At 34.8% G+C, this 27,290-nt stretch overlaps 1 protein-coding gene across 19 annotated transcripts in view; it reads right to left on the reverse strand.

The window, feature by feature from the left end:
- Positions 1 to 27,290, reverse strand: part of NRXN1 (neurexin 1) — a 1,119,427-nt gene that overhangs the window by 1,036,351 nt on the left and 55,786 nt on the right. Inside the window, exon 5 of one of the 19 annotated variants that reach the window (XM_042981355.1) lies at positions 26,133 to 26,144. The exons of the other annotated variants lie outside the window; for them this stretch is intronic. Within the exon in view, the coding sequence (XP_042837289.1) occupies positions 26,133 to 26,144 (12 nt within the window). The remainder of the gene's footprint in view (positions 1 to 26,132; positions 26,145 to 27,290) is intronic. 19 annotated transcript variants of the gene reach the window in all.

A 27,290-nucleotide genomic window follows, 5' to 3' on the forward strand; every position in this document is an offset into this window, starting at 1 on the left:
ATTTGGTGAACAAGTAAATGAAGAGATGAATCAAGGAGAGATATCAACTCCTTTAGCTCAAATATACAACTACCATTATTTATAAATCATTTTTACTGAATAATTTAGAAATACCTTCTGAAACTGAATATCCAATAATTTAAGAGAACTGAAACAAGCAAAATGATAATCTATTACTACAGTTACTCATTTCAATATCATAACTACGGTTTGCCCACGCACAGTAATGGAGAAGTAAAGTACATTGTGCTGGGTAAGATAATAAATTCATCCATGATACAGAGACAGTAGGCAGAACAAACTTTTTATTATAGTGCTTAGATTATATTGTGGAGTCTATCTTTGTACTTTGAAGGATTAAAAACCATCAATACAAATTCAGTGTCATAAAATTCTTTAACAGAGCAATAGAACAATCCTCTATCAAATGCTTAGGAAAAGGTACACATCCAAACAGACTATGAGAGTTCCCCCCATTTCTAGTGAGATATACATATATAATATCTACTTAACAGTGTACTTCCTAAATTACTTTTTCACACTAGTGAAAAGGAAAAAAAAAAAAACTTTTAATCATTCTGAGTATCAATCTAATAGGTTATACAATCTGTAAAGTACTGATTTCCTTTATTCAGGATGATAGCATGGTCCCATCCATACATCCTTGCCATTTGTAAAACACTGACTTATCTCAAAATAAGTTAAAAATTCTTTTTCAGGTGATGCTGGAAAATTATTCACTTTATTTTAGAATATATTACTATTACTATTTCAAAACACGCTTCCCAGAATATGTTTATAATGTATATGGTACAGATACCACAATTTCCTTCCGTGAAAAAATAAGTCTTTGTCTATAAGTGCACTTTAAATAATTTCCTGAGGTGATTTTTGTTTTATCTGTTAATGCATGTACATCTTAACATTTTAATATTGACAACATTTTAAAATCATCGTGACTATTAAATATTACGGAAGACTTAATTAAACATTTCCATGGCAATTTAAAGATTCACCAAACTAAATCTGGTATTATTTCTAAATATTTATATGCAGCAGTTAGTACTAATACCTAGATACCTTTTATAAGTGAAATAGCCAGATGACAAATTAAAAAACACACTTCAACTAAATTGCATGAGGAACACAATTATAATTAAAAGTACTTTAAAAATATAGTAAGTGCTCTTTCTTCACTTTTGGGGATAAAAGCCAGTAGATGACTAATAATTTTATACAAGTGTATTAAATGTGATGCCAGGAAGTAAAATAAGAATCAAAACTAAAAATATTGATGGGTAGGTTAATATTTTCCAAATTCTGTTTGCTCTTCAAGGGTTCACTGGTTGCTCCGGTCTTATTGAAGTCTCTCTCACTGGCTTAGAATTCACTCATTTCAGAAGAATTCTGATGATTCAGGGGGCACCAGATACATATTGTTCCCCAGGCTTCTAATGTAAAAATAAAACTTAGCAACTCTTTTTGGACTTCAGAGTAGTCACAGCATAGACAACTCCCTCTCTGGCAGTCACTGATTGAGCACGGTTGCTTTTTGTCTGTGTTCCATAGTCAAGACACTCAACTGAATTATAGGTTTGGAGCTCTATTTTTATAAGAAATGATAGATAATTTACAATTAGGGACAATGAAAAAGACACCCTTGTCCTGAACAGTTGTCGGAACACTGTAAATGTACTGAACTGGTATTTCCATGAATTCAAAATGGCTTATCCATCGATTTTAGATCTGCTGTTAGGGTACACCAAGAAAACTTGCCGAGAAAAGTGACAACCAGGCAGCAAAGAAAAAATGCTAAATCTGTTCTACACACCCAAGGGAATAAATACACTGAATTACTCCAGTGTTTGTTAATAAGTAGATTTGTGCCTAGGACCGTGCAACCAGGACATGAGGAGAAAAAAACCTGAAAATCCCTGGCTATCACCACTATCTTAACCAATTTATTAAAATTCTGTAAATGCATCTTATTACATATTCTCATTTCTCAAACAACACATGGGACTCAAAAGAAAAGGGAAAACAAATCACTATTCAAACACAATATAGAGTTGAAATAGGAGTTTAGATAAACAAACAGGATGAAAGTGTATTTGGTTTAAAATGTGTCTAATTTAGTCACTTACCTTTCATTTCAATTCTGACGTTTCCAAGGGTCAGAAAATGACATCAAGAAATAGACTTGGCAGAACAGTTTACACATACTCATACTGAAACAGCCTTTAAAAAAATCATTATTAATATAGTTCCACATTTAAAAAAATCAAACTGGGGAACACAAGGCATAGAGAAGACCACAGTTCTCATCTGGTAATTCCATTTTGTCTCCAGAATAAAAAGGTCACTCTCACTCTCCTTCTTCCTGTTGCAATCCAGACATCCTGCAATGTTTTCCAATGGGAACACGTTTTGCAGAGCAATATACGGTGTGGTTGCATTCCTACTCAGGCCTTCATTCTCCTAATAGCTTCTCATTGTTTCTGCAAGGAGAGAATCTTCTGATATCTTGGAAAAATTGGGAACTCAAAATAAAAACTTCCCTGCAGTGCTTTTACTTGCACAGCCAGCCCTTGCCATGCACTAACATCTGCTAACCCTGCATTTCACAGGTCAGATATCCCCACAGATGACTGATTCCAGAGCCCCAAACAGGCTTTTCTTGATATCATTTATGCATGCCTCACCTATTTCTTTTTGAAGGGTATATGTACAAAGAAGATTCTGGGAAAAATACAATTCCTTTGCGACCTTATATATAATTATGTGATGGCAGCAGAGAGCAATTAAAACAAGAACATGTATGGAAGTGCTGGTTACTTGTGTGCTAAGCAGACTAAAAATATTGGAACCATCTCCTGGCCTAATGTTTAGAGCAACCTATAAATGTTTCCACACTTTGCTACTCACTATTTCTTTTCCCAAAGTAGTGGGAGAAAGTGGCTGGATTTGCTTTTTCTGAAGTCTTTTCTGAAGTCTACAAATCTTCTAAAATGTGACAAGATATTAGCTTTGTAAATAATTCAAATAGGAAAGCTATACAGAAGGGAAAATGAAAATGAATGGGTCTTAAAACAGCAATAAAAATTAAAAGAAATATTTATAAGCATGTGAAATCATATACCTTGTTCTCATTCATTTCTCAGAATATGTATGTGGCAATTCAGGCTGGCTTTCATTACAGAAATAACTCAGTGAATCTGAGTTCACTTCATGAGCTTTTTCTCTTCAAGAATAAAAGAAAGCAGATGAAAAGCAAATATTAACAATAAACTGAAGACTATGTGCTACATATCTATAGCAGGGTTTCCTCACTTTCATCGCTATTGACATTTTGGGCTGGAAAATTCTTTCCTAAGGGGACTGTCCTGTGCGTTTTAGGATGTTAAGTAGTATCCAGCCACTAAGTACCAGTAACAATCTCCCCAATCCCCACCAAAATCATTCCTAACTTAGAACCAAAGACCCACAGCAACGTAAAAGGCAAAGACTTTTTGGGATAACAATAAGCACTAACATCAACTGTGTCTTTGGGTTTACGTTAACAATGTTACACAGAGGATATGCTATTTAATAATCACAGACACAATAGTTTTAATTATCATTTCCATTTTATAGCAGAAAAATCTGAATCTCCAAGATATTAAATAACCTGACAATTCTGGTTTATATAGGTGGCTAGCAAAACTATGGAATGGCTTTGGAAAGCCAGCAAAACTGATTCTTTCACAGATACACAGACACATGGTAGAGGTCTGAAATTTAAACAGATGATTAGTTCTGATCTTGGTAAACGCACGCGCGCGCGCGCGCACACACACACACACACACACACACAGTACACACATACAATTGTTTTCAAGTAAAGCTTTAAGTCCCTATAGGTCAACAGTTATGCTGGGAGTTAATTTATCAGATTTTATTACACTCCTCAATAACAGAAGCTGTAATAAGGGTTGAGAAAGCCTAGGCTCAAAGCCCAGACTATTTCCTGGGAGATGCATCTTGAGGACAACATGAGGGCTGAAAAGGGATGGGATGAAAGAATGACTGAAGGCAACCAATGCCAGGGGTAGTAGATCTGATTGAAGGGAGAAATTTATGCCTCAACTAAAGGCAAGAGAGAAATAAATTAAATTTTGCCTATCCCCTTATTTGTTTACAACAATGGTTCTCAAAGTGGGTAATACCAGCCCAAAGGCACAAATCTTTTAAATTTGTGATTGCATAGATAGATAGAGAGAGAAATAGAGAGATAGATAAGTAGAACATGGGGCTGTGCTGACATTTCTTATGGAAGAGTCAAGGATACTAGATGTCCTATAATGCAAAGGCTAGTCAGTATGTTCCATGTTGCTTCAAAATACCCTATTATATATCTGAATGAATAACCTCTTTATAATTATTGGAGCCTAGAATTTAATTTTTTTTACCCTTTCAATTTTTTTTATTTTTTTCAATATATGAAATTTATTGTCAAATTGGTTTCCATACAACACCCAGTGCTCATCCCAAAAGGTGCCCTCCTCAATACCCATCACCCACCCTCCCCTCCCTCCCACCCCCCATCAACCCTCAGTTTGTTCTCAGTTTTTAAGAATCTCTTATGCTTTGGCTCTCTCCCACTGTACCCTTTTTTTTTTTCCTTCTCCTCCCCCTAGAATTTAATTTTAAGCAAGTAAACACTAAGTATTTTTTGTACACTTGAACTGGATTTTTGTTATTTTGGTTGTTTGTTTTTTGTTTATTGGTTTTTGGTTTTGTTTTCAGAATGCAGCAATTATGTAAGCCTAGAGAAGCATAAAACTTATTTTTTTTGCAAATTTATCAAGAGTTGTTCACCATTTCAAAAAATAAGTCACCAAATACAATACCTCTCAGAGTATGAGTCACCAATATAACACACCACCATTTGTGCAAATGTGGCTTTATATTCAAGGAACTTCTATATTTAGGTATAAGCAGCTGAGTACCTTTAATGACTTTTATTATTTACATGCCTGAATATTTGCACACTGAGACACATATATTTTTATAAAAGTACCTTCCTCATATTTCATCTTTACATTTAACTATATGGAATTATATTGATTTTGGAAACTATGTGGTATATAAACTATGTCATCTCTTACTAGACTATAATATTTATGAATTTCAATTTAGGATACTAAAGCAGGACCTATATAAATATATTTTATACGAAGTATGTATCGAAACTGAGACCCTGGTAAAAGTTCTATCTTTTCTCACACTTACAAATACTACAACAAAATGATAAACCTATTAATTCCCACCCTTATTTGTAATAATAGGCCCAAATGTATTGAAAAGAATATTCAAAATGCAAAGCCCTTTAACATGAGCTTCCTTAGTAACCAGAAAGCAAAATAAAGATGCTTTTGTCTAACCCTTCCACCAAATTTTTATTATGAACCTGCTACATTGTAGGGACGGTTTGTAGGTGTCAGAGATAGAGAGATCAACAAGTCAGACATGGTCTGTGACATCACTGACTTCATGTTCTAGAAGCAAAATATGGAAACTAAATGAAAAGAAAACTATTTTTGTTAAAATTTAAACTGTTAAAAATGTAAACTATTTGGTAAGTTTTTTATAGATTTTGGATACAAACTCAACACCCAAAAACCAAATAATCCAGTGAAGAAATGGGCAAAAGACATGAATAGACACTTTTCTAAAGAAGACATCCAGATGGCCAACAGACACATGAAAAGATGCTCGATGTCACTCATCATCAAGGAAATACAAATTAAAACCACACTAAGATACCACCTCACACTGGTCACAGTGGCTAAAATTAACAACTCAGGAAACAACAGATGCTGGCAAGGATGTGAAGAAATGGGAACCCTCCTGCACTGCTGGTGGGAATGCAAACTGGAGCAGCCACTCTGGAAAACAGTGTGGAGGTTACTCAAAAAGTTAAAAATAGAACTACCTTACGACCCAGCGATAGCACTACTAAGAATTTATCCAAAGGATACAGGAGTGCTGATGCATAGGGGCACACGTACCCCAATGTTTATAGCTGCACTTTCAACAAGAGCCAAATTACAGAAAGAGCCTAAATGTCCATCAACTGATGAATGGAAAAAGAAGATGTGGTTTACATATACCATGGAATACTACTTGGCAATGAGAAAGAATGAAATCGTGCCATTTGTAGCAACATGGATGGAACTGGAAGGTATTATACTAAATGAAATAAATCAGAGAAAGACAGATATGTTTTCACTTATACATGTAACTTGAGAAACTTAATAGAAGACCATGGGAGGAGGGAAGGGGAAAAATAATAGTTATAAACATAGAGTGAGGGGGGCAAACCACAAGAGACTCTTAAATACAGAAGACAAACTGAGGGTTGATGGCAGGGGTGAAGAGGGGAAAATGGGTGATGGGCATTGAGGAGGGCACTATTTGGGATGAGCACTGGGTGTTGTATGTAAGCAATGAACCATGGGAATCTACCCCAAAAACCAAGAGCACACTTTAAACACTGTATGTTAGCCAATTTGACCATAAATTATATTTTTAAAAATTTAAACAAACAAAAAATAAAAGAAGGAAAAGCACTTCTGATGAGGGTACAGAAGCATGTTTCTAACTGCCTGTTATGAGATAATAGGTCAGCATCAGGCCAGGCCATCCAAACTGATTCCAAATCACTTCTTCAAAGTAACTCCTGTTTTTTTCCTATTCTGAATCATCTTCCACCCTTCCTCATCTATGCTAGATCACAGTGAGTTTCACCTCCACCTTCCCACTTGACATCCTTGGCCACTTTTACTAATCACCTCTATTGGGATAATTTTGACAAGTCAACCAGAAAGTGAGCTGCCATCTCTTGCACTTTTTTGCACAAAAAGCCATCTCTTACGCTTTTTTGTGCTCCATCCTGAGCCCAACAGAGTGCTTTACATAGAATGTGATCCATGAACGGTCAATATATATGGAGCAGAAAAGTACTAAGGGAGATGAACACTGTTACCTGGCAAGAATAGGGCAGGCACATGGGAGATTTAAGAGACAGGCTTTAACTTTCCTTTACTTATTCATTTTCACCTCCTGATGGAATGTAGAATAGGGTAAGCGTGGACCCATTGTGGACACCAGATCTGTTGAACAGAGTTAAAATCCTGATTCAGCTATTTGTTATTAAACCTAAGGCAAATTCCTCAAAGTGTCTGAGTCTTAGTTTCCTAAGACAGAGCAAAGAAAATCTTATGAGGTTGTTATAATATGATGTTTCAGAAGTACTTGGCAAAATGTATAGAATACAATAAGAGGTCAGGTGTAGCTCACTTCCTGTTCTCTAGTTTAGGAGTTGTGCTTACACTGTTGGAAGTAAATGATCTAAATATGTGATGTGATTGGACCACACCAATTACATTATAGATCATGTAGACTCTAAAAACTGAAATAGAAAAAAAAAAAGCTGTTGCAATCAGACAAGTAAATCTTAATCTGTATTCAATTGACATATTGGAATCATACCATTTGCCATGATATGGAATATTGTGTGTATGCTATATATATATATATATATATATATATATATATATATTCAGAATTAAGAAGTCCCACTGTGGGACAAAATACACACATTAATTAAGAACATTTTTTAATAGTTGGATCTACATTTTCTACATACCTCATGTACGAACTCCCTAGCCCACACTTCCCTACATACAGGCACACGAAAGCAAAAATTTTTAATGACACCCAGAGGCCTAAAGTAGTCATCCATTTTAATAAGGTTAACCATTTATTCCTCCTCCTGAAGTATTATATATGCCATATATAGAAATTATATACCATCAAATCTCACTACTTTCCTCATTATATCATGTTTATATCATGTTTTCTTTTTTCCAAATGGAAGTCAAAAACCAAAGCATAACAGTACTGCTCAATTCTAATTTAATACAATGATTTTAAAGCTACTTGGTCAATTATTTTGAAGAGGTGGCGTTATATGGACCACGTTGTGGAGACTTCCATTCCCAAACTGACTACATATTACTGCCAATGCTCGGTTTGCAAGTTTGCCTTCAGTTGATGCAAATGCTACTCACAAAGAGTATGACACAGGAATGTTTCAGCAGCTTATGGAACAGATGAGGGACATCCAGGAACTGAATCATTGACAGATGCACTTGAAAATGGAGCAAATACTCAAGGTCCAGCAGTGCTGGAAAGAAAACATGGATGAGTGGGTAGGTAATAAAGGGGATAGAATAGCACCCAGTGGCAAGAATCCTAGGAACACAGATAATCAGACAGGAAAGCAGGAGGGGTGACCTTAGGCAAAGGGTTTTCATCATAAGGTTTGGTATTCAAGGCTGAATTTCAGTTATTCATAAACTGGAAACCAAGACAGAGATGGAGTTTCCATAAGGCAAGCACTCAATAGAAGCTTCCTACAAAGAAAAACTCTTACTTTCCAAAAACCAGGATTCATAACAGAGCAAGCAAAGCAAAATGAGAGACTTAGTGATGACATCTGACTAGGTCAGGATGGTCCCAGTACCTAACGGGGTTAGTGCACAGTACTTTCAGATGGGAAGTGAACAGACTTAGCCATGAAGACTGACTCAAGTGACAATCACATGTAAAGTGCAGCTGGTGAGGAAAGACAGCTGGGGAAGGAGAACAAAGGGAAGGAGCCAGGTGTGAGGGTGTAATGGTTTCATCCTCTCTCTCACTCCCACTCCCACACACAATGGTCTCATTAGGGGAGTAGCATTTTAATCCATAGCTGGCCTAAGTCGCTACTCATACATAAAGAATATAAAGTGAAGCCTGCAAATAATTATACACCAGAGATATTATGAATAGGATGAAAATCACACATCACAAAACTGTTAGTAAATAAAAACCAGGAGAGGCGAGGCTCAGGCCTGACTGCCATCAGCATTGTTCAATTACAGTTCTTCAGTGCAGTTCAATGACTAATTATAGAGAAGTGAGTGGTGGTTGCACAGCATTCAATGTGATCATCTAGTTAGCTATGGTGTTCCTTCTTTAAAGAGGAAAATTTTAAATAGTTTTTTTTAAGTGAGTTTGCAGATATGCCTGTGTAAAAGCGAATTTTATTATTAAACCAAGTATGAAAGCTTCTCAAATGTTCCCTAAAGCTATGTCAGATGACCATAAATAAACATGTCGGTTGGCTGTAGAACAAGACCAATTGAAGGAAGACTTGGTCAGCATTTCCCAAAATTTGTGAGCAAACACACTGATTTCCCTATTACTGTTTTTAGTCAATTGACACATATTAATCTAACATGACTATATAAAAATGCTAGGCCAGGTGCTATAAGTTACTAGAAAAAGAGAGCTATATTTACTGCCTACAAGTTTAGAATCTAATTGGGGAATCAAAACATATCCAGAATAACTGATTTTAAAAGAAATAAATTTTATAAAGTCCAGGAATAAAGTGCCAAATGTGTTGAGGATGAGATATCAGTGGGGTTAGCATCACAGGAAAAGCTTCAAAGAGCAGGGATCAGGGTATGTATTTAAGAAAAAAAATCCTTCCCTTCAACCCAGATTGTTTTCTACCACATTAAACAAAACCCAGAAAATATAACCCTTTTTTTCAGTCCTAGTGCATCTCTGGATGTACCAATGTTCTGTGACATCCTGGCTGGAACCCTATGGCCACTTACGGTCATTTTTCAAACCTAGCTTGACATTTGCTGCCAAACTGAAAGTCCTCACACAGTTTTCTTTTTATTACTATTATTTCAGAACTGACCCCTAGGAGCCAAGAACAAAATTTACCATTTAGAACACACTTATCCTAAAGGTTTGAAAGGTACTATGTAGTTTGCACATGTTATCTCAACTACCACAATACCCCTATGAGGCAGGAACCATTACTGTGGCATTTTTGTATACGAGGAAACAACACAGAGAGGGTAAGCAACTGGCTTATAGCCAAACAGTCAGATAAAGTCAAAGTTGAGATTTGAAAGTAGTTTCCTTAGGTGGATATGAGAGAGCTGCATTTTACATCTCCCCAAAACATTTTTATAGAGAGGGCAACACTTTACTCTCACCCAGTGCTTAGCACAGAATCTGGAAAATAGAAAGTGATAATTTTTTAAGGGAAACAACTGAATAAATAAATGAAATCTGTAGCCTTCCCAGTCAGTTCTGTAGCAGCAGGTTACAGAGTAGGGCCAAAGTTTCCAGAGAGAACTAACTGTCTGGCAAGACCTGGATTGGCAAAATACATGAAACACACATGTAGGAAAAGAGTGTTGAAGAAACAGTGGTAGAGACAGCCCTAGAAACTCAAGTTTCTCTTCAGGTATTAGAAGAGAAAATGTTTAGCTAGTTCTCATAATGAAGCAAAGCAAATACGTACTTCTAGTAACACTTATTAAAGCGATGGGCTTAAAACAAACTAGATTTTAAAACTAAGATTTAACATTTATAGAGCTTGTGTTCTGTTTACTGTTCTAAATGCTTTACATATGGTAACTCCTCTCGTCCTGGTTCAAATTCTACATGGAATTACGACCACCAACCCATGTATACATGTGGAGACCCTCAAATACAGGCAGATCAATTCCCTTTCCTCAAATTATGCAGCTAAAAAGAAACATTCTGGACTGAAATACAAACATTCTGACTCCAGAGTCCACACTTTTACCATGATACCTCGTTATCTTTTAATAATGAAATGAAAAGAATGATGTGAAACATGCAATTGGGGGTATGTGGGGTTCAAATAAGTTAGCTAAAATGTCATCTAAACTTGGAATATCAGAGTAATCATCATTGCTGCTTTGTGCAATACTCCACTCTCAAAATCTGTGCACTTGTGTAAACCACTATTGCATGACAAAAAATAAGAATTTAGTAGGAGAATTTGGTGTCTGGCAGACATCAAGACAAACCTGGTTGCAAATTTAGGCTCTGACACCTTTTACCTATGTGTCTTTGAGCAAGCTATTTCATCTCTCCATATATATATATATATATATATATATATATATACACACACACACACACATATATATATATATATACACATATATATGGAATTATGATTATACCTACTTCAAAGTTGTGGTTATAAAGTTGAGGTTATAAAGTTCTCAGTCAAAGATGACTATGCCCCACAGGGCATTTCTGATTCTCATAACTGGGTGGGGTTATTAGTGGCATCACTCTGTAGAGGTCAGGATAATGCTAAACACTCTGCAATGTAGAGAACAGCCTCCACAACAAAAAATTGCCCAACACAAAAGGTCAATAAAGCCAATAATTAGAAAAACCCTGGGCAAATATGTGTTTGCAATATGCCTGGCATAACATGAACAATCAATAAATGACAGCCATTTCCCATTGCTTTATTATATGCACAAAATTTGTGGGATAATTTAGGACAGATTTTTAAATTCTAAGGGCTAAAATATTTTTAAGCTTTCTTTAATCTAGGAGAAAAACATGACTGCAATTTACAGAAGTATTGAGTCCTTTGTCAATTATTTTTTCTGATTTTTTCCCACACAAAATAAAACTAAATGTTGAATGACATTTAAAATAGTTGGAACTGGGGTGCCTGGGTGGCTCAGTCGGTTGAGCATCTGACTTCGGCTCAGGTCATGATCTCGCGGTCCGTGAGTTTGAGCCCCGCGTCGGGCTCTGTGCTGACAGCTCGGAGCCTGGAGCCTGCTTCAGATTCTGTGTCTCCCTCTCTCTCTGCCCCTCCCCTAGTCATGCTCTGTCTCTCCCTGTCTCAAAAATAAATAAAATGTTAAAAATAAAATAAAATAAAATAAAAATAAAATAGTTGGAACTTAAACTGAAGTCCTGGGGGCTTATACCTGATTTGCAATACCTACTGGAAACAGTGGAGAACTTTTTAGAGATTACAAAGAAAGAGGCCTATTAAAAGGCTGGTTTTTGTAGTGGAACCTTTCCACCCCTCTTTCCCAACTTGTGACATTTCTTAAGAAAACACTAGAGATCAGTTTCCTCTATTTATTTGTCTTGCTCAATTGCTCTGAGTATCTGTCTTTCTGGACAAAAGGTTTTTGTTCTAAAAGATGAGTGGTGGAAACTGGACAGTTTTCCTGAAATATGTGGAAACATGCCCATCAGGAAATAAGTCCAGGGAAGAGGAGGCTCCCATGTTCATACAGTTGCAAAGTAACATTATGTGCTGTTCATTTAAACATATTTACCCTGTACCCAACACTGTGCTAGATATTAAAAGTAAACACCAATGCCTCTAAACAATGGTGGCTGCTGTCAAGCAGGATCTCTAAGCCTTCATTTCAGTTTCAAAAGTTAACATAAGTAGCATTTACAAATTGGCAGCCCAGGTTCTTTTTTTTATGCTTTCTGCTGGAAACATATCCTTAAAAAACCTACACTGTTGGATGCTACTGTAGTGGATACTTACTTTTTAATATCATTTTGGAGTGTTTGTTGCTATTGTGTGAAAGACAACAGAGTTTTGTATATTGATCTTGTGTCTTGCATCCTTAAACTCATTAGTTCTAATTAGTGTGTGTGTGGGGGGGTTCATTAGGCTATTCTATGAGATAATATAATCTACACATACAGATAGTTCTATATATTCCTTTCTACTTATTTCTTTGCCTTACCTAATTTATTTCTTTGCCTTACCTAATTGCTCTGGATAAAACCTACAATGCAATATTGAACAGAAGTATATGAATGGGCATTCCTTAAAGAAAAAAAAAAGTAGATATATTACGTATTATTGAGTGAAAGTGAAAGAAAGAAAGAAAGAAAGAAAGAAAGAAAGAAAGAAAGAATCCTGCGGTGTGCAACACAGGTGAAACTAGAAGTCATTATGTTAAATGAAATAGGCCAGGCTGAGGAAAACAAATCCTGGATGGTATTATTCGTATGCAGAATCTAAAAAACAACAACAACAACAAAAAACAAAATTGTACTCTTAGTAACAGAAATTAAAATGGTGGTTGCAAGGGGCTGGGGGCAGGGTGGGAAAAAATGGGGAAAGGTAGGTAAAAGGGTACATATTTTCAGTTATAAAATGAATAAAGTTTGAGGGTCTAATGTGCAGTATGGGAACTATAGTTGACAAAGATAATACTGTACCGTATAACTGAAATTTGCTAAAAGACTAGATCTTAAGCATTCTCCAACACACACAAAAGGTAAACAAATGAGGTGATGGATGGGTTTTGTTTTGTTTTCAAGATTTTATTTTTATGTAATCTCTACACCCAACATGGTGCTTGAACTTAGAATCCCGAGATCCAAAGTCCCATGCTCAACTGACTGAGCCAGCCAGGTGCCCCAGTCGATGAATGCATCAAATAATTCAACTGTGGGAATCTTTTCACAATTATGTGCAAATCAAATCATCACATTGTAAACTTTAAACACACAATTTTATATGTAAATTATACTTTAAGAAAAAAAAAATGGTGAGCATCCATGTCTAGTTCCTGATCTTAGGGGAAGAGTATTCAGTCTTTCATCATGATGTATGATTTCAGCTGTGGGTTTTCTGTAAATGCTCTTTATCAGGTTGAAGATGTTCCCTTCTATTCTTAGTCTACCATTAATGTTTTTCATTTGCTTTTTTGATTTGGTTTTTTTGTTTGTTTTTATTGCTGCTGTTTTTTTAGTTTGTTTGATTGCTTAAACCATCAATGGAAAATTGTGAAATGCTTTTTTTTTTTTTAATATTGAGATAATCATACGGTTTCACGTACTTTCTTTTTTCCTTTTCAGTTTACTAATATGGTGAACTGTAGTGATTTATTTCCAAATGTTAATCCAACATTTCATGCCAAACTCTAGTTAGTGGTTATGTAGTATCATTTTTATATATTGTTGGATAATGTTTGTCTAATTTAATTTTGAATTTTCGCATCTATATTTATAGAAATGTTGATCTGTAGTTTTCTTTTATTCAAATTACTTTATCTAATTTTGATATCACTATAATAAAAAAGGCAGACAATAACAAGTGTTGGTGATGATTTGGAGAGAAATTATAGCCCTCATAAATTGCTGATTAGAATGTAAAATGGCACAGCTTCTTTGAAAAATCATCTGTCAGTTTCTCAAAATATATAGATAATAGAGAGAGTTGATAGATGACAGATAGATAGATAGACAGACAAGTAGATAGAAAATATAGAGTTACGTATAACCCAATAATTCCACAGTTAGCTATGTATTCAAATACTGAAACATATGTTTACACAAAAATAGGTTCAGGAATGTTCATAGCAGCTTTATTCTTAACCACCAAGATGTGGAAACAACCCCTAATATCTGGCAACTTGATGAATAAACAAAATGTAGTGCATTCATAAAGCTGAATATTATTCAGTTACTAAAAAAAATAAAGCACTTAATAGATGCTAGAACATTAAGACATTATGTTAAGTGAATGAAGCCAGACAAAGATCCACATACTGTATGATTTCATTGTATTAAAAGTCCTAGCTAGGCAAATCCATACAGTCAGAAAGTAAATTAATGGTTCCTAAGAGCTTGCAGGAGCGGGGGTGGGGGGGGTGGGGGAGAACAGGAGTGACTGCTAATGTGTGTGGGGTTTCTTTTTGAACGATGATTGGGGTTTTTTTTGTTTGTTTTGGGTTTTTTTTTTGAATTAGATAGAAGACAGTTTCACAATCATGAGAATATGCTGAAATCCACTGAACTGTTCCCTTTAGAAGTGCATTTTATGATATGTGAATTATATCTCAATTTAAGAAGTCATACATGCATGTGCACATACACATACACGCATTGCTGATTTTATCACATATATCACTTGATTATTTTCAAGAAGCTTGATATTTAAAACTGGAAGTAACAATGCCTTACAGTTCATGCTAACATCCTGTTTTAGCAAATGGAAACTTGAGGCCTGTAGAATTAAATTACCCAAAATCACATAGCTAATTACATGGAAAATTTTTAAAAATTACTTATGGTCCTGGATTGCTTCCAGAACCATTCAGTTACACATATAACTTCTCCAATGTTGAAAGCATAAAATATTAAATGAAATAAAATAACCCTAAAGCAGCTGCTTCTTTGACTCCTTGTTCCCTAAATAAATATATATATATATATATATATATATATATATATATATATATACATATATGTATGTATTTTTATATCGGTCTCCTTTTTCTTAAGTGGTAACAAATGTCCTTTTTGGTAGATTTTACTATTAAGAATATTAACAAATCTGTTATCACTCTCAGAAAGTGACTGAGAGTGAAAAATCCTAAGCTGATACAATCAATGTTACTACTCCCTTTTCTTACAGATGAGAAATAAACAATAAGTATCAAGAACTTGTTTCCATAAAAAATATTTAGCCCAAAAGAGAACATCAGATCCGCCCTTCATAAGGCACTAGTTTTTCCTATCATATGTAGAGAGAAGCCCTTTGAAAGGATTTAAGTGTTCTTTTTTCCAAATTTGCTCCTTCTCTCCTTCCCTCTCTTTCCCTCTACCTTCCTTCCTCCTTCTTTTTTCCTCTTTCTTTTCTAATTATCAGTCTGACTTTCTAACACAGTCATCTCTTCTTGGGATAAATACAATGAGAATGTACTCAGCATTTATATAAACTTGAAGACTTGTTTTGAACAAAATATAAACTCTTAAAAAGAAGAACAGCAAAAAATAAATATTGAGAAGAACCCCAAGCTGGTAAAGTTAGTGTGCAAAAGGCCACAAATACTGAAATACGAAAAGCAGGAAGTATATGCCATCTATGGAAGGACCAGGCAAGTCTCTGAATTTCTAGACTTTGCTCACTTTCAGGATTAATCTGTAGCTTCTAAGATGTGAATTTGAGTTATCCTAATGCAAGGAGAAGGCTACAGGATGTTTGTACTTTGCATCTGGGTCCATATCAGGAGACGTTAGGGCTCTTCTACCTACTGTATGTTCAATACAGTCTCTTAAAAAAAAGTACTCCATTTACTCTCCAAAGAGATATACTAATAACCTGGTTTCCTGATTTCAATTCTTTCATCAGATGCTTAAAAAATCAGGGCTAAATTTCTTTTAGTCTTTTTTTTTTTTTTAAGTTTACTTATTTATTTTGAGAGAGAGAGACAGAGAGTGTGAGTGAGGGAGGGGTAGACAGAGGGGGAGAGAGAGAGAATTCCAAGCAGGATCTATACAGCCACTGCGGAGTCTGATGTGGGGTTGAATCTATGAACTGTGAGATTGCGACCTGAGCTGAAACTAAGGGTGGGATGCTTAACTGACTGAGCCACAAAGGTTCCCTTTTTTAGTCTTTTAAACTGACAGAGGAATGACTGTTTTGGTGATTATACTTGTATCATTCCATGTTAGTCTTAGGAATTCAGCTAAGGTTTTTTCTTTTAACTCTTTTATAATTGGGAAAAATGTATCATTTTATTTGTTTTGAAAGACATGATGTTGATGCAGACCAAAGAAACAGTCTTGCCCTAATGTGACACACTATGGATTAATCTGCAGGGAAACAGATACTTAAAATCATGTTGGTCACAAGTATGCATAACCCATGTAGCAGGTCAAATTAATAAACTGAACTGAACAGACTATATAGTTATGACACTGTCAGACTGCTTATTTAATAGGGAGAACAAATATTGGTGTTTAAATTCTAAAGAAAAACAAACAACTGACAACAAAAAATAAATGAAGTTTTGTTTGAATATGGTATACCATGTCTATGATCATTAAGAATAGTAGAAACTTATTTCCAAAACACTTCATACTGATTCATAACAAGACAAGGTTCCTTCTTATTTGTTTGCTGTCCCTACAATCCAGTTTTGTAAATCGAGGATTTTTTGAGTGAATTAGCTCGTCCTATCACCAGCAGTCACATTCTAACACTGTTATGTATTTAAAAACACAGCCAAATATTTTTGAAAACTGCAAAACCTGTACTTGTAGATAACTTTGTAAAGATTACTTTTAAAAATGGAATAATTTATGCTTAAACATATTTGAAGAATATAAAACAGATTCTATCTCTTGCAAATGTAATTTCCAGTATGCTAGCAGGCTAGATTTAAATGTTTAACCAAAACAATAAAAACAACAAGAACAAATACAAACCAAAACCGCAAGCATATATTTCCAAGAAAATTACAATTCCCTACTGAGTTTATATAAATTAACTTGTGTCTTAGAAGTCAAAATATAATATAAAAATAATATAAACACAGAGCTTTTAATCCTTAAATCAGTCCCACTGTTATTTTTTTCAAGTGAGTAGTGCATAGCTAACAAGTTTTTATAAAAATTAGATAACATATGGGATAAATGAGCAAGTACCTTTTGAATGCTCAGTATTTACAGATATGCTGATACAAAGATATGGCCTTCAGAAATTCTTTGTCCACTGGGAGACCTATAACTATTACTTCATATCCATTAGATTTGTTTCTCTCAGTAGTCCTGTGAAGTGGCCCTTCTACAAATGAGAAAACTGGATCATGAAAGAGTAGTCCACTAAGGATCAGAATTCAGTTCTAGATTCTAAGTTTTTTCTAAACACCATAACAGAAATGACATGCAAAGAAGTGTAAGCTATTCAGTATGTTACATAAACATTCTGAGGACAGAACCAGTACATAGTGGTTTTAAAATGTTTACCCCAAATAAATTTTCCTTTCCTCTATATTGTCTCTCTAGACACCTTTCCAACATTCTCTATTAACCTAAAACAGAGTAGAAATGCCATTAGATGACACAAAATCACTATATTATTATGAAGAGAAACTGCTTTTCAAGGATGGCATGTTGTTTTAATGATAAAAAAGAATCCTATTTGGCCATTATAATATTTTTATTATATTCATTTATTCTTTCCCTTTTTATAACAGCATAATAAATCAAGCACAATTTTTGAAATTTGGTGCCTTCTTATTTTTCCAGAATACCATCCCCCCTTGCAGGGTGTCCTTTCTGGAACCATAGCCATATGGATTCCTCTGTTAGGATAAGAAGTCTTGTATAGGTTTCGAAAACCTAGATAGGCTTTATAATCACTGCATTACCCAAGATTAGAATGACTCTTTTTTTTAACTTTTTTTAACGTTTATTTATTTTTGAGAGACAGAGAGAGATAGAGCATGAGTGGGGGAGGAGCAGAGAGAGGGAGACACAGAATCTGAAGCAAGCTCTAGGCTTTGAGCTGTCAACACAGAGCCCTATGCAGGGCTCAAACCCACAAACTGCGAGATCATGACCTGAGCCGAAGTCAGATGCTTAACCGACAGAGCCACCCAAGCGCCTCTAGAATGAATCTTTCTAAATGGCAGCAATAAAACTATGTTCCTTTAAAATATTGTTTTTTTTTTGGGGGGGGGGCGCATGGGTGGCTCAGTCAGCTAAGCGTCTGACTTTGGCTCAGGTCATGAGCTTGCAGTCTGTGAGTTTCAGCCCCACATCAAGCTCTGCGCTGACAGCTAGGAGCCTGGAGCCTTCTTTGAATTCTGTGTCTCCCTCTCTCTCTATCCTTCCCTTGCTCATGCTCTGTCTCTGTCCCTCTAAAATAAAATAAAATAAAATAAAATGAATAAAATAAAATAAAATAAAATAAAATAAAATAAAATAAGATGAAATAAGATGAAATAAAATAAAATAGAATAAAATAAATAAGTAAAATAAAATTAAAAAAAATTTTTTTTAACCAAAGAAACTCTAGACCAAATACATATAATGATTCTGTGAAATTCTCAACTGTTACTATTTGACAGAATGTATTCCAAACATACACAGGGGAATGTGCTGTAAAATATTTTTAATAAATAATGATAATTACCATAACTTGTACATTTAATCTATGCCAATTGATCTACATACACTGTTTTACTGAAATCTTACAATAATTCTAGGCTGTAAAATTATGTCCTTCCTACCCCTCCCAATTTAGAAAAAAAAAAAAAGTGGCAGGCAAAGCTAAGAGAGGATAAACAACTCGTCTAAGTCACATAACTAGATAGAGCTTGAATGTGAGATTAACAACAATTCTTATGCACACAGGATATAAAGCTTCCAATCTTGGAAGAGTACCTTGGCTCAGCTCTCTAGCTATAAGTAACACCATGAAGAATCTCTTCCTGCCTGATAGGTAAGGCATAAACCAACATATACAATAGACTTGTTCTGATTAAATACAATTCCCTAGTTGCTAACAGTCCTTCTATAGTTATTAAGTCAGAAGTGAATACACTGTCATAATTACTTTGCATTTCTATACAAAAATCACTTCCTTAGGATGGGATGTTCTTCCTTATCAATGTCTCCATAATTCCAGTCTGTATTGGTTTTTCAGAATAACAAAACTCCCAACACTCCTGCCATACAAGCAAATTTCACACTTATTCCTTCCTTCACCCCATCCACACATTTAAGAACTGTCATGAATTTCTCATTTGTATTTAAAATTTGTGTCAAATTCCACGGCCTGACCTGGTCTCAGTTTGTTTACCTATCTTTCCTGCCTATCTATTCCTCAATATTGCTTTAACTGGTGATTATTTTTTTTTAATATTTTTTTTTACTCTTGATCTTGGCTGGTAACTGAAATTCACAGCTTCTCAAACCAATATGCAGATTTAAAAAAAAATTAATGTTTACTTTATTTTTGAGAGAGATACAGAAGATGAACAGGGGAGGGTTAGAGAGAGAGGGAGACACAGAATCTGAAGCAGGGTCCAGGCTCTGAGCTGTCAGCACATGGGGCTGACGTGGGGCTCGAACTCACGGACTGTGAGATCATGACCTGAGCTGAAGTCAGACACTTAACTGACTGAGCCACCCAGGCGCCCCAATATGCAGATTTTAATGTAAAAGTAGATTTCAATATTTGTATCTTTTTAAAATATAGACTATTTCTCAGTAGGTGTGCACTGGACCTAACATGCTACATTTCTAACAAAATCTCAGGTGATTCTGATGCTTCTGATTCCTGGACAACACTTTAAGGAACAAATACTTAAACCACTACAAAAAAAAGTTATTTATATGATTGACTCATCATTTGTTTTAAATAACTTCCATACTACTCAAGGTTATAGCTGATCTAATTCATATGTTTACTGGTTTCAAAGAAAAGAGATGTTGAGAAAACACACACACTTTATACACATACACCTGTAAGGAATATTTAAGTTTTAGAAAGATAAAAAGAAAGGATATAATATGATCGACCGAGATTCAGCTATACCATCTGGAGACAATCTTTGTAACACAATCAGACCACACACACATTTTTGGCCAATAATTGAGTTGCTAAGTTTGGTGTCTACTTGAGGATAAATGGCCCAGAATGGTGATTGTCTAGGCATTTGTGGTGTTGAACCAGGGTCAATAATAGGGATTTGTATTAATCTTTACCTCAGAAGCAAATGATCATCATATATACATATAGACAAGCATATCTTCCAGGGAACAGGGTTTATTCTTGTATACACTGTCATATTTGAAAATTTACAAGATTTTCTATAAGTTATCAATTACAGCTAAATACAATTTCTAGAGTAGCCTGGCTGTTTAAAAATAAAATAGAAATTAAAGAAACTAAAGGCAATGTAAAAAATCTAAAGGATATTTAGAACAAGCTGGCACTTGCCTTTAAAGTACCTTTTTAGCATATGAAGTGATTCTGAAACTACTAATGACTAGCTCCCAGGTTAACAAAATACTCTCAACTTCACTTACATTCAGAGTGTCTCATACTTCTATAAAATAACAAATGGCACAGAGATATGTCCTAAATCTCCATTCTATTCCACAACTGGGAGGTACAGTCATTAATATGAACAAAAGACCCATCTTCCTTCTACTTGTAATTCCCTCCATCACTGTTTTTCAGATCTGCCTTCCAATTAAAATTCTGATGATCTTCCTGAGTGTCCCCTGAGGCTACTGTTTCCTTTTTAGTAGTTGCTAGGTGAGCTTTATGGGGTACTTTAAAACACCAGAACAATCCAATGATGGAGAATCTTCCAGTATGCACCATGGAAATTTAAATGTGGTCTCCACACATCACAGCTTCTAAGTTTTTAAGTCTTCTCCCCATATTCATTCACTAAGAAAGCTTGTGCTTGCCTTCTTTTATTTCCCCAAGTAATTGGGAAATTCAAGACCTGGAACCTTCATTGCAAGCTTTACAATTTTTACCGGATCTTACTGTTTTAGGTCTGCTTTCTTATGCTGATGATAACTTAATCATTAGTTTTTCCTCAGAAACTGTATTTCTGCTATAAATGTCTTCAGTATTTTTTTTCAAGTTACCATAAATGCTGATTATAAAAACAATGCCAGCCTTATTGAGAAATCAAGTGTACCAGTTAGTATGTTCAGCTTTTGCCCCCAGATGATCTCAATTATCCAAACCACGGATGAAAACTTCTTAAGGTTTTGTTCATTATCAGTCAGCCAGCAAGTGTTGAATGTGATCCAGATACTCAGCCCTACGGAAGGCATGAGAAGGAGGGAAAATACAGCCAAAATTATCACAAATGTACAAAGATGGCTTAATCCTGGTATCTACGTTTACAGAATGTTTCCCTAATATGGGTTATATGAATAATTATTTTAGAACAGATTTTTCCCGAAGAAATAGAAAAGAAATTCTATTCCCTTCACATTAAAGGTGTAAAGTGTGTAGCCTCAATTGTACATGAAATTGTGGCATATACCGCAAGTGCAGATTTCCCTTTTCATTCTTTAATCTGACTAGAAATTACCTCATTAATCTGTCAGTTTATTTTTCACCACCGCTGCTGGGATGCTGTTGTCCATTAAGATTGTTCTGATATTAAAGAAACAATAAGCCAGTCCTGGCCTATTTGAAAGAGAAGAGTTATATTCTTGTTTTGTACCTTTTGTCTTGCCTGCCTGCCTTCTTTCTCTCTGTTTCGGTCATTCTTCCTTTACCCTTGCTTTCCCCTGCCTTCCTTCTGCCCTCACTCCCTCCCTCCTGCCTGCCTCCTTTCCTTCATCTCCTGAACAAGTCCTACAGTAGAGAAGTGGGAAAAAGAAAAAGAAAAAAATAATGTAATTCCTCTAATACATCTTTATTACAAAGCACTTCCCCTTTACTATCTTTTCTCCAACAACTTTATTACTAATTTTCCTTCATTGATGAATTTATCTTACCAGTATAGAGGTTTGAACTATGTGCTTACAGACAAGTGGCACAGGAAATTCTTCAGTGATTATTATTAACAGGGATGCTGCCAGTGTACCAAAATGGGAGACACACACATTCACATTCATGTTTGGGAAGGTACGACACGATGATTTTGTTGTTGTTTTTCTTTCTCAATATATAAAGTAGCAAAGAGAATGACCGATGGGGGTCTTACCTTTAAGCACACACATCTAGTCTGGTAATGAAGACTTATGTCTTTCCAAGGAAAGTCAGTGTTTGAATAAATCACTTTCTTCTATTTATTGAATAGCTCTGCAAGCAAGGGACTCTTTCTGTTCACCATACACAATACCTTGCAAACAGTCAACAGTACTTATTTGTTTAATGAATTATGGTATCCTTGCACCAGGCATCAGTCCAATTTAATCTGAACTCAAATAATAGTGGACTAAATGCATGCCATTGTCTTTCTCTTGATGAAAAATAGAGTAATACCCTAAGCAGCATTTAACTTTTTGCCTACTATGCAGAAGAATTGGGAATTAAAGTATTAGATCCTGTCATGGTATTTAGTCAAGAATCATTAAAAAATTCTTTGTCATCTGAATTATTGATACATTTGAAAATGTCCAGTCAGTAGAATGTTCAAACCACACAAAGTAAAATTTTCTGTTATTAATCATCTCAAATTTTCTGCCATTCCAAGTCCCATGTTTAGAGTAAGAGTCATGAAGTATTTTATTTTAAGCAATGAGAAAGTTGTGGCCACCTTTCAGATGAATCCATATGTTTCAGATAACTACTAAGTCAATAATATAGTTCCCTGGGCATTTTGTGAGTCTGCTGTAGCATAGAAAATATGCATTCTGTCCCTTCTTTCCTTGAAGATGGAGAACACAAAAATTAGTACAGCTTTTCAGTTAAAGGATACAACTTTTCCTTTCCCTCAGATGTGTCCTTTTTAAATTTTTACTTATTATCAAAACCTGATTTACAAATATCAAAATGTATGAAGTAACTGTGATCAGGAACTTTGTCTCCAAAAGGATTTTGCATTTCGTAAAAGAAGTCACCATGATTTTCAAAAAACCCAGCTATATATCATTCATTTCACATGATTTTGACAACTTTTCATTTACATCCAATTTTCTTTAGAGATTATCATGTGGCAGATATCCGTAAGTGCTTTATTTCAGGTGGATTTTTAACATAAGGTACATTCTTACATAAAAATATTGTTATATAATCAGGTATTAAATCTGGTCAGATTCCAATTTCTATTAAGTCACTCCTAAAAACAGTTCCTATTGATGCTTCTATGAAAGCTCAATTATCCTTTTAACTTATAGGAATTAAAGATGGAAAATATGTAACATCTTGTTTAGCCAGGGTAATGGCATTTAAAGAAAGAAATAATAAATATATAACTTCCAGTTTAAAATTTTCTTTTTAAGAGCTGAGTACATATTAAATGTACTTCTCATTAAATAACTAAGAGTCCATTATGAATTCAGGTAAGCGAGAAAACTATATAACTTTCATAGTCATTCTATTCTGTTAAAAAATTATGTAACATCTTAATATAACACCACAATTTACTTTATACACACACACACACACACACACACACACACACACACACACGTATATACATAACTATGTGCACAATATATATGCATATGTGTGTGCAAATGTATGATATCTATGTATATTGATATACATATGTAATATATAGCCATCTGAAATAATTTTTATCTTAAGGAGATTTCAAGTTCTTGAATGCAACCTTTTTTTATTTTACTTACAGTTCTTAGGGCTATATGAATGGAAAATATTAGCTAGGTGAATACTTTGAAAAGTAACACAATGTCATAAAATAGAGATTATCATGCTTACTGATCATTTACACAAGTCTCTGCTTTCAAACCTGGCAAAGAAAATTCTTTGAGAACATCCTGCATAATAACCAATTACATTTTGATAATGATAAATTTCAAACTGATGTTTTTAACTGTCTTACATTATTAAAACTTAAATATTTCAGGGGTGCCTGGGTGGCTCAGCCAGTTGAGCGTCTGACTTCAGCTCAGGTCATGATCTCACGGTCTGTGAGTTCGAGCCCCGCGTCGGGCTCTGTGCTGACAGCTCAGAGCCTGGAGCCTGCCTCGGATTCTGTGTCTCCCTCTCTCTCTCCCCCTACCCTGCTCATGCTTTGTCTCTGTCTCAAAAATAAATAAAAACATTAAAAAAATTAAAAAAAAAACTTAAATATTTCAGAAGTGATTTAGTATGATTAGCCAATGGTCCAGATTACATTTATTTTTGCTTGAATAATTTAATTTTTACTTTCTCCATGATTTTATAGAACTTGTAAAATCTTTTATAGATTTTTTGATGCCAGGTTAGATATTTGGCTATGTAAAATACATGGTTTTCAATTCTGACAAGAAATTAGTGGGTGTTCATAAATTTTACACATGGGTGAAATGTACTGAGATAGCCAAGGAAACAATTAAAAGATTTTTTAAGGAAAACCTTAACATTTTATTAAGAATTAAATTTTCTAATTAAAATGGGCCTCAATATTCATGCTAGTTTTAGGTTTTTTACGCACACATACAAAGTTTTAGTTTTATGTATTTATATGGAACTTTTCATATAAGATCAGTGAAAGGCCTACGACTATTTTTTCAAGTATGTTGTCTTGTCTCCCATAGAATTTTGTCTTTCAATTCTTCAAAGTTACATCTTCTACTAAAAAAACAGACACTTTGGCAATTAGAGAGACATATTACAGCATCATCAGCTTTTGTATGTTTTTTCTCAATTGTAAGAAAACTCCCCTAATGTGTTTTCTTGTTAATTTTTTTTTAGTTAGCTCAGTCTTTTGAACACTTCACATCCACTATTTTTTTAAAAAGTAATACTGAATTTCACACTCATGAATTTATAAAACATGTATGCAACTTATTCATAGAAAAGAGAGTAACATGTATGTATGATCCTTTGCTGTTATGAAACGTCAGGGGCTGGAAATTCTTAACAGAGCTGCCTATAAGCTAAATAAATCTTTTACATGGCGCCATCTAAGCTTTCCCCCAATCCCAATAGAGATAAAAAAAAAATACCAACGAATAACATCTACAATTAATAGCATTCCTGTAGCCTGTAGGTCTAGCCTGTTCCTTTAGTTTCCCCCTGACAATAATTGAGGACCTTATTATTTGGTTTCCCCTGGGCATTTATTAGGCATGATGAGGAAAAGGTTACATCTCTAGAAAAGTGCACAATCTTCAGCTCTCTTCCAAATGCAGATGCTGTAACGGGCATTACATTAGAAAGGCATTCTGTGCTACCTATTATGTTACCTCTTCCCAATTAGAAACTCTATTTTAATGTGACTGCCAAAAATTTAGTACCTATCATTTGATAAGATTGAGAGTGGGATTTGCTAAACATGAGTTAATAGAAATTGTGAGGCAAATGCTGCATGAGTAGACCGGCTGCCAGTGAGTAGAAATGAATGGGCGGTAATGGAAATTAACGGATAGGGGGAATCTACTTCGATTTCCTTGGAAATTGTACTGTAACTGTTATGCATATTATAAACCAAACTCTGTTGTTTAAAAAGTGAATAATATGATATTTGATTTAATAGGATAACACCTCTTCCTAAATCATATAACTGTATTAGCTATGGCTGTTGGATACATTCAAACTATATGTTTTGCTTTGATAAAATCATTTTTTATGACACTTAGCATTAAAACAAATCAAACCGTCAACAACTAAGAAACAAGCTGTTAAAGATGCCATCCTCCAATTTATTGTTTTAAATAATTAAAAAAATGTTTTAAATAAATAAATCAGTATATTTCAATATATATTTTCAAAATTTCTCCTCCATTTTAATCCCACATTAGGTTCTGGCTTTCTGTTAATGCTAATGAGATACGTAATTTAGATATCAGATAATCAAGACATAAGGCACATACACTTGAACTTAAAACATAGAGTTGGGGCACTTGGGTGGCTTACTCGGTCAAGTCTTTGACTCCGGCTCTGGTCATGATTTCAGTCTTGAGTTCAAGTCCCACTTAAGTCTTTCTGCTGTCAGCAGGGAGCCCATTTTGGATCCTCTGTCCCCCTCTCTCTCTGTCCCTCCCCCACTCACATTCTTTCTCTCTCTCTCTCTCTCAGAAATAAACATTTAAAAAAAGACAATATTTATACAGACCCTTGACATTTGACAATTATATTTGACACAGACACATCCAAAATGATTTCTAATCTTTATGTGTTTTCTCTAACATTTTCTTTTAAGAAAATCTACTTAAATCTATCATTTCACCTGAATGCTACAATAAGTTTTAGCTCCTTAAATCCATCCTGCACACTGTCCAAGTAAATTCCCAATATAATATTTCTTACTTAAAAATCTGGTGTTAGCCAACTTTTTCAAAGGAGTCTGTCTGCTGATGATGTTCTGGGAAACTGGAGGAGGTCCACTAATCATAAAGAGCCCAAAAAGCAGAAAGGAAATTTTCATTTACAGAGCTGTTATGATATCAAACAAAGAAATATTTTACCCTAAAGTAAGTGCTAAATTATAAAAGAATGCGAAGGGCTAGAATGGAGAGACCTCACTCTCCTTCCACTACTGCAATGAAAGGGGCTGATGTTGGGTAAGTCATTTCACTCTCAAAGCCTGTTTCCTTTTTGGCAAAGGAGATGGGCGACTGGCATAATTTCTAAGGTATTTTCTAGCTCTAGAAATTTGATGAGCCCTTATTATTGCAGTTGGTTTTTCTGCTCATTTATCTCGCAGTAGGCTAAAATTATGGGATGAAAATATCAAAGGCTAAACTTAGCATGGTGATAATAGCAATGCATGGAGCTCATGAGTAATGATTACACCTCTCAATGAAATAATTAAGACACTCCCTGGGGGACAACTTCCTAATTTAGGAAACTGAGTAGTTCTAAAATGAGGGATTAGGTTAGAGATATAAAGTTAAAATAATACTAATACTACTAATAAATTCTTCTGAATAGGTGAACAAGAAGTTACGGAAAGAATGGTGGCAAA

This window comes from Panthera tigris, chromosome A3 (genome assembly GCF_018350195.1).
Source record: "Panthera tigris isolate Pti1 chromosome A3, P.tigris_Pti1_mat1.1, whole genome shotgun sequence".
Lineage (NCBI taxonomy): Eukaryota > Metazoa > Chordata > Mammalia > Carnivora > Felidae > Panthera > Panthera tigris.